Below are 9,304 nucleotides of genomic sequence, written 5' to 3'. Positions count from 1 at the left end.
AGACCATTTTTATGGTATGAGAACAGATATAACAAAAAAAGACTCCATAGGATTTTTTGAGTTGCACCTCATTACATCCTCATCCCTCACATCTCCACCTCTATCCTCTTCTAAACCTGCTGACCAGACCACTGTCTCTTCACCTAATGACAAAACCAAAGTAGCTATTGTAGAGGTTAAAAATTTAAAACAAACACTGGCAATTGAAACAAGATACCAAGATCCAAATGCCTGGATGTAATGGATTGAATATTCTGTTCACACTCTAAACAAAAACTGTTACACTTGTGCGCACTAGGCCCAAGTTGTCCCCTTTCCACTTAGATGGTTTTCTGACCAACGGGGCATGAGCTGTATGGTGGCTCTTTTCCAAGACCCCACAGCCTGGGGTAATGAATTCTGTTGAATTCTCTCTCTGCTAATCCCTGAAGTTCAACACCCTGTAGGTCAGCCCCCGAAGGCTATCCAGCCTCCATCTCCAGATGCCAATTTTACTTCATGTCTCTCACAACAGGGAGAAAATCTGGCATTTCTTAGAGACATAAAGGGATACAGTGAGCTTAAATCTTTCCAAGAGCTTACCAATCAGTCTGTCCTTGTTCATCCCTGAGCTGATACATGGTAGTGTTGTGGTGAACCCCTACTGGACACTCTGCCAAGTAACTGGAGTGGCACCTGCACTCTAACTCAATTGGCCATCCCTTTCACCCTGGCAATTCTTTTTTTCTTTTTGAGATGGAGTCTTGCTCTGTCACTCAGGCTGGAGTCCAGAGGCACGGTCTCCGCTCACTGCAAGCTCCGCCTCCCGGATTCACACCATTCTCCTGCCTCAGCCTCCTGAGTAGCTGGGACTATAGGCGCCCACCACCACACTCAGCTAATTTTTTGTGTTTTTAGTAGAGATGGGGTTTCACCATGTTAGCCAGGATGGTCTCGATCTCCTGAACTCATGATCCGCCTGCCTTGGCCTCCCAAAGTGCTGGTGTTACAGGCATGAGCCACTGTGTCCGGCTCACCCTGGCATTTCATCAACCAGAAAAGGGGAAACCACAGCACCGTAAAATGAGAGAGGCCCCTCATGGATCTTTCAACTTTCATGTCTATATAGATGCAATTGGAGTCCCATGGGGGGTACCTGATAGATTCAAAGCCTGAGACCAAATAGCGGCAGAATTTGAATCATTATTTCCACAAGTAACTATTAATAAAAATGTAGATTATGATAAACTATATCTATTATAACCAACAATGATTTATTAATTATACTAGGGATACTGTCAAAGGAATAGCTGAACAATTGGGCCCTACTAGCCAGATGGCTTGTAAAAACAGAATGGCCCTAGATATGCTATTAACAGAAAAAGGTGAAGTTTGTGTTATGATAGAAACCCAATGCTGCACCTTCATTCCCAACAATACAGCCCCTGATGGAACAATTACAAAAGCTTTACAAGGTCTTACCTACCTATCAAATGAATTAGCCGCAAATTCTGGGATAAAGGACCCTTTCACAAGATGGTTAGGGAAATGGTTTGGTAAATGGAAAAGACTCATGGCCTCTATTGTTACTTCTCTGACAATTGCAATAGCTGTGCTTATTCCTGTTGGATGCTACATCATACCCTACATTTGTTGACTAGTCCAAAGACTTATAAAAACAATTGTTACCAGAACCTTCCCTAGTTCTTCCCAATCCTATGCAAATAAATTCTTTCTCCTGGAAGAACAATAAAGTCAAGTCAGGTTAGATAAGTTTGAGAAAAAATGTATAAATTCAAGAGGGGGAAATTGTTGTTAAGAACAAATAGCTCCTCTTCAAAGGGTTTTGGTTCCTGGTTCTTTGTTCTATTCTAAAAGGTAATTGTACCCATTCATCTGTCAGCCCTCCCTAACTCTGTTGTGCCCAAACACCCCAAGATATACCATACCCATCAAATGCCCACTCTTGCCTCCTTTAATGATGTCAACAGTAGCCAATTGGAATTAGCCTTGATTGTGTGGTCCAAACTCAGCCTGCAGGAGGAGGACATAGGAACAGGATCTGCATTAGGGATAAAAAAACTCCTGCTCTCCTTTGTTTTGCACACTCTCCCTTGCCTCTGCCTTGCATGCAGAAAGCACCCTTGCAGCACCAAAAATGTGTTTCTAACATAATGTTATGCCAGCATCAGGTTGAAAAGTAAGCCACATTATATAGGATTAAAGAAAACCCATCTGATGACATTTTATGGGGGCCACCAACTCCACCTTGCTTCTAACCTTTAAGCTGTCCTTTTTCATTCCTGGGTGTAGGCTGAACTAACTTTGGGAAGGAATTCAGTTCATGGTTTGACTCTGAAACAAAATTGATAATAGCCCTTTCCCGAAATGATCCCCTTCTTGCCTGGTAACCAGTCAGCCTTTGTAGAACTAACAAATTCGCTACAAGATTTAAAATTATAGTTTAGGGGTCATGCAGCCTCTGGCTGCAAGAGTCCGAACCTCCCCAAATTGCTCCTGAGGATAACATCACTATTGTAAAACCTAAGATCAATGTTTGAGATATTTTGCAGACCCTGCACTCAGCTGACACCACCCAGATCAGTAATCTGGCTCAATCGGTTCTGTCATCCCACCCAGGAGCAGAAAACAGCAAGAAAAACTCACTTTGACTCTCTTATGACTCCATCTCCAACCTGACCAGTCAGCACTCCCTGCTTTCCCAGCCCCTACCTGCCAAATTATCTTTAAAAACTCTGATCCCCAAATGCTCTGGGAGACTGATTTGAGTAATAAAACAACTCCTGTCTCTACACAGCTGGATCTGCATGAATTACTGTTTCTCCATTGCAATTCCTCTGTCTTGATAAATCAGCTCTGTCTAGGCGGTGGGCAAGGTGAACCCACTGGGTAGTTACGAAAGTAGCCCCTCCCTCGCTTTGTCTCTTGCTACATTTGTAGCTACCTATTTGCTTGAAAATTCCAAATGCTAATCTTTAAACAATCCCGGCAAGAAGCTGAGATGGCAGTTGCAATTTTCCCCTTTTTGAGAAGAAATCAGTGTGTGGTTAACCCATAACCCAATCCCTGCCAAGATGAGGCCAACCAGGCCTCTGGATATCCATTACTCAAACTAGCCATCAGAAAACGGCAAGCAGGCCGGGCGCGGTGGCTCAAGCCTGTAATCCCAGCACTTTGGGAGGCCGAGACAGGCGGATCACGAGGTCAGCAGATCGAGACCATCCTGGCTAACCCGGTGAAACCCCGTCTCTACTAAAAAATACAAAAATCTAGCCGGGCGAGGTGGCGGGCGCCTGTAGTCCCAGCTACTCGGGAAGCTGAGGCAGGAGAATGGCGTAAACCCTAGAGGCGGAGCTTGCAGTGAGCTGAGATCCGGCCACTGCACTCCAGCCTGGGCGACAGAGCAAGACTCCATCTCAAAAAAAAAAAAGAAAACGGCAAGCAGTGCTGCACTCCAGACCACTTCTGTGCATGGTTCCCATGCAACATTTCCCCTTAAAGTCCCTTTAGTGGCATGGCGCCAGAGGAGGAAGTGGTGAGGTTGTTGCCTGCTCTGTGCTCACCACTGGCTCTTGGGGCGCAGAGAGGGGCCGTGGTCTCCACAGCTGCCTCATGCTCCCCTGCAGTCCTCTCCATGTTCCCTGGCACCACCACTCCCCTTCCTAAGGCCACCGCTTACCCCAGGGTCTATAGAAGTAATGAAAGGACCCCTCAACCTGGCTCATCAACAGAGCAGATGAGCAGACCATTTATTAGCAGCAGGCAAATATGAAGAGGCTATTTCTTGTCACAAAAAGGCTGCGGCCTATCTTTCTGAAGCCATGAAGCTGACACAATCTGAACAGGCTCAGCTTTTACTGGAATGGCAAAGGAATAGCTCCTCCTCATCCAAGAGAGATGGAAAAGGCCCCAGCGTGAAGAAAGATCGAAAGCCCAACAGAACACAAAGGATGTAGTCGCCCATCTTCAGGCATCTCACAAACCCTCTGCAGAGGGCCAGAGCCCCCTTTCTCAGAAGTACAGCCCTTCCACAGAGAAACGCCTGCCTGAGATTCAGGGGATCTTTGACAGGGACCCAGACACCACTACTATATAATTTACTTCAGCAAAAGAGTGAGCCAGCAGAGCCATGTGTTGGAAGCAAAACCCCAAAAGATGACAAAACAATTATAGAGGAGCAGGCATCCAAAACTGCAGATTTGAAGAGGCATGTGAAATTCCTTGTGACCAAGAATGAAAGATTAAGGAAAGAAAATAAACAACTAAAGGCTGAAAAGGCCAGACTTCTAAAAGGTCCATTAGAAAAGGAGCTGGATGTAGATGCTGATTTTGTAGAAATGTCAGAGTTATGGAGCTTGCCACCACATTCAGAAACTGCTACAGCCTCCCCAACCTGGCAGAAGTTTGCAGAAAATACCGGGAAAGCCAGGGACATTCCAGTTCCCAATTTCCTCCCTTGGATTTTTTCAACTCCAGAACTTCCCTTTAGGGAGCTCTGTGAGGATACTCTGAAAGGATTTATGAATGATTAAAATGGAAGGTCACAGAAGAGGGAAGAAGAGGAAATAGTATAGTAATAGTCAATCCAGCAAAAAAATGAAAAGGGAAAAACACATAGAAGGGTCATTCTGGAAACGCTTCACCTGGCGGACTGTGGGAGCAGAGGCATTGCCAGGACTGGGGAAACAGTGTCACTGTGAAATGCATCGCGTATCTGATTCACTGACTTGAGCTAATGATTCCGACTTGGCAGACACTGAACTCATGGAGGTTCAGTTTCTCCTGATACAAACCAAATGCCTACCTGGAATAATTTTTTTCAAGCAACAATTATTTTTCTTATCTTCAGGGTTAAAATGTATAAAAGTATGTTATGCATAATTACTCTGTAATGCCATAAATGATCATGCAAAACCTAAATAATGTGGTGGCCTGAAGGGTTACCTTATATTTGAAACATGCTTTCTATCATGCATTGACTGTATGCATCTTGTTAATGCACATTTTGTTTGTTTAAATAAGGTGTGTAAGAGACACACCCTTCTAGATGAAACTATATGTGCTACACTTTTTACTACTCATAATGATAACCTTAAGACTATCAGGAGAAATATTTCAATTTCTGCTTTATGAAGAAAGGAACCAAATTATTATGCTTTTAAAACAAATTACCAGTTTACATAATTAATCAGGGTGCATTTTAAGTTCTAACTTTGTTTATTGTATAATGCATCATTTGAAAATACCAAGGAGGAATTACCCTTTAGTTTTAATGATGGAAGAGTGGAAATAATGCTAGTTGGCAGTATTTGATTGTAAGAAATCAATAAAGTAATTGTGTGGTTTTTTTTTTGTTTGTTTGTTTGTTTAAAAAAAGGCTGGGCGCCTTTTTTTAAACAAACAACCTGGCTGACCAGACTGCAAAAGACGTGGCTAAAACCACTCCTCAGCTGCTGGCCCTCCAGCTGCCTGATCCCGGGCCCAGAGAATTGCCCCTTCACCCAGAATACTCAGAAGAAGACCTCCAGTGGATAAGTAAACTCCCCGGAACACAGGTCAGTAATCAGTGGTGGAAAGATTCTAACAACAATACCATTCTCCCGGACAGGTTGGGGCAGCAAGTAATAGCACAAATCCACCGAAGCACTCATCTGGGCCCGCGGTGGATGTTAGATTTGATTCAACACGCTGGACTAAAAATTAAAAACGCCCCTGAAAAAGTAGACGCCACGGTTAAAAACTGTGTAGTATGTCAACTCAATGACGCCAGTCACGGGACCCAGACCTCGGGAAAAAGACAAAGGGGAGATAGACCTGGTATATATTGGGAAATTGACTTTACTGAAATAAAGCCAGGAAAATATGGATACAAATATTTACTAGTTTTTATAGATACATTCTCAGGATGGGCAGAAGCTTTTCCAACAAAAAAAGAAACTGCACAGATTGTGGCCAAAAAGATCCTAGAAGAAATCCTGCCCAGGTACGGCTTTCCAGTCATGATAGGGTCAGATAATGGGCCGGCCTTCACCGCAAAGGTAAGTCAGGGACTGGCTTCCATCCTTGGGGCTAACTGGAAACTACATTGTGCTTATCGACCCCAAAGCTCAGGTCAGGTAGAAAGAATGAATAGAACATTAAAAGAGACCCTAACTAAATTGACCATGGAGACTGGCGCTAACTGGGTAGTCCTCCTCCCCTACGCTCTGTTCCGGGCATGTAACTCTCCTTATAAACTAGGACTTACCCCTTATGAAATAATGTATGGCAAACCACCCCCTATCCTCCCTAACCTTAAAGACAATCTCCTCAAAGCTGACACAGATAATGGTCTTGAACTTTTGTTTTCCTTACAAGCCCTACAGAGAGTTCATGAGGAAGTCTGGCCCAAGCTAAAAGAACTATATGAAGCTGGGCCTCCACCCATTCCACATCAATACAAACCGGGAGACTGGGTCCTCGTCAAGCGCCACCGACAAGAAACCCTAGAACCCCAGTGGAAAGGACCATGCCAGGTGATCCTGACTACGCCTACAGCCCTCAAAGTGGAAGGCATCGCCGCCTGGATTCATCACACCCACGCCAAGCCTATAGACCCGCTCTCAGACCTTGTTACATCCTCGACGGGAGAGGCAGCAACCTGGACAGTTGACCGGACCAAAGAAAACCCTCTAAAACTTGTTCTACGCCATCAGCAACCTAAACTGTAACTATGACACCTACCTCCTTTATAACTCTTCTACTCTTATGGATCCCTTGTGGGGAGACTCAGGCGAACCCGGCAACATCCCCTTTCGCTTGGCGTTTCTTCCTGACTGAGAACTGGACCAATTATGCTCAGACAGAACAAAAGGGCTCTGTATTAGGCACTGCTGACTGTCCCCCGGGGGGTTGTAGCACTCCCATCCATCTAAATTTCACTGATTTTAAACACCAGCCAGGAAAAGCAGCACCTGCAATTTGTTTCCTCTTTGACCAAACACTCTCTTATTGTAATAACTCATGGGTAGAACAAAGTGTCGGCTGTCCATATAGGTCCTGCAAAATCCACACCGTTAAAATCCTAAAAACTTCTGAGTCCCTATCCAGTCAAACGTGGCAGTCACACAATTTCTTTAAAACCACATCAGGCTACACCTGGGTTATCTGGGACCCCTGAGACTCCCGCTGGACTTCCCAGCAAAAAGGGGCTATGTACTTGACTTCAGGAACTACCTGGCCTAGTAGCCGTCTCTTTCTCTGGCGTTCCCTTGTTCAGATCCAGACCACCCTACACGCGGCTGTACAGAACCAGGAAAGGGAATTAAATGTCCAGCTTTCAACTTTAACTCCTACCCGCCCCTTTTCCTGGTCATCCCTATTAAGAGAAGGGTTAGAAATCGCAAACGCCACTGGCCTAGGCAATCTCTCTGCATGCTTCTTCTGCGCGGCTCTAGGGCGACCGCCGTTAACCTCAGTTCCACTTCCAGGCCCGTCTAACGCTTCTCTCAGCCTAAACCCTAACAATAGCCACATACCACCCCTGATCCCTGACGTCCCCTTGTTCCTAAACCCTGGACAGACACAAGTTTCCTTTTGTTATTCAAATGCCGGCACTACCCTCTGTAATACAACTTCCACTCCCAACTCAACCCTCTTTGCCCCTCCCGGTTCTTTATTCTGGTGCAATGGGACCCTATATAAGAACCTTTCCACTCAGGCCACTATAACCCTACTGTGTCTCCCTGTCACGCTAGTCCCCCAACTGACCTTGCGCACCCCTGCAGAATTTTCCAGGTGGGACTCCGCCCCTTTCCCTAGACCAAAACAAGCTATATTCCTCCCCCTAGTAGCCGGAGTCTCACTCACCACGTCCTTAGTTGCTGCAGGACTAGCCGGGGGAGCTTTAGGTCACTCCCTTATCAGCACTGCAAAACTCTCTCATCAATTCTCCATAGCTATGGAAGCTTCCGCCAAATCCCTTGCCTCATTACAGAGACAATTGACTTCCCTTGCCCAAGTTACTTTACGAAACTGCCGTGCACTAGACCTGTTAACGGCCAAAAAAGGAGGGACCTGTCTTTTCCTCAGAGAAGATTGTTGTTTCTACATAAATGAATCTGGACTCGTAGAAACGCGAGTTCAACAACTACATAAACTCAGCCTAGAATTGCAGAAACAACAATTCACCTCTGCTGCCAACAGCTGGTGGAATTCTTCCCCTTCTAGTGCCCCTCATAGGACCATTCATAAGTGTACTTCTCTTACTCACTATAGAACCATGTATAATAAACAGATTAACAAACTTTGTAAAAGAAAGACTCAACACTGTCCAGCTTATGGTCCTGAGAGCCCAGTACCAACCTGTACTCACCGAGACTTCCGAGTCAGACATATAAGACCCAAGATTGGCTCTCAAGATACTAGAGAGAGGGGGGAATGAGGAGTGGAAAAATACTGAATATCAGAGGTCAGAAAAGTCAGGAAACTCCTCTTAATGCTAAAACAACAAGGTTATCTGGAAAGTCCCTAGCAGGGCAAGCGGCCGTTTGTGGTTTGGTCAAAGGGCGGGAACCAATGAACAACTGACTAATATTTAACTTTAAATGTCAGCCAATTGTAAACCTACAACTGTAAAAACCCCCAGTGACTCTGTAACTTGCTGTAACTTGTTTGTGTCTGACTATAAAAGACGGCTGAACACCGAGCTCGGGGTCTCTGCCTAGGATCTGATACCTAGCTGGAGGGAACCGAGTTCGAACTTGAAATAAAGCGATCCCTGCCGCTTGGCTTTGTCTCTGGACTCTGGTGGTTGCTTTTGGGTCATCGCGGGTCTGGGCATTACACTGATTTTTTTTTTTTTTTTTTTTGCATTTTCAGTAGAAATGGGGTTTCACCATGTTGGCCAGGCTGGTCTTGAACTCCTGACCTGAGGTGATCTGCCTGACTCAGCCTCCGAAAGTGCTGGGATTACAGGCATGAGCCACCACACCTGGCCCCAGCTTGAGATTTTTGAGATGGCTTTTAGAGACTTGAGTCTGGCCACCTCCCAAGCCACTACCACTTGAATAAACCTGCTTTCCTTTTGCCAATCCTCACTTCTCACGTATCTGGCGTTTTGAGTGGTGAGCAGCTGAACGTGAGCTCAGTTACAGAATAACACAATTGTTTTGAGATAATTATCCTTGGCTACAAGGATCAATAACAAGGGGTGGGGGGCACCAGTCTGAGATTGGACAGGCAGTTGCTAGACAGAAGTCCTTGCAGAAATATATTCTGTGTAAGGTTGTGATGGCCTTTGTGCAAGGTTGTAGTTTTTGCATAG

The 9,304-nt window shown here is 45.2% G+C and overlaps 1 protein-coding gene and 1 pseudogene across 1 annotated transcript; both read left to right on the top strand.

The window, feature by feature from the left end:
- The first annotated feature begins 3,634 nt into the window (after positions 1–3,634).
- LOC117063846 lies at positions 3,635–4,532 on the top strand (annotated as a pseudogene).
- A 2,242-nt stretch (positions 4,533–6,774) lies between these two features.
- On the top strand, positions 6,775–8,494 carry LOC117063980 (ERV-BabFcenv provirus ancestral Env polyprotein-like). Its single transcript, XM_033177960.1, has 2 exons — positions 6,775–6,853; positions 7,188–8,494. The coding sequence occupies exon 2, from the start codon at positions 7,193–7,195 to the stop codon at positions 8,420–8,422; it is 1,230 nt and encodes a 409-aa protein (XP_033033851.1). The 5' UTR covers positions 6,775–6,853; positions 7,188–7,192; the 3' UTR covers positions 8,423–8,494.
- The last annotated feature ends 810 nt before the right edge of the window (positions 8,495–9,304 follow it).

This window comes from Trachypithecus francoisi, unplaced genomic scaffold (genome assembly GCF_009764315.1).
Source record: "Trachypithecus francoisi isolate TF-2019V2 unplaced genomic scaffold, Tfra_2.0 Lachesis_group19, whole genome shotgun sequence".
NCBI classification, from domain to species: Eukaryota; Metazoa; Chordata; class Mammalia; order Primates; family Cercopithecidae; genus Trachypithecus; species Trachypithecus francoisi.
Note: the sequence above shows the minus strand (reverse complement) of the source record. Positions and strands in the feature narration are given on the sequence as shown.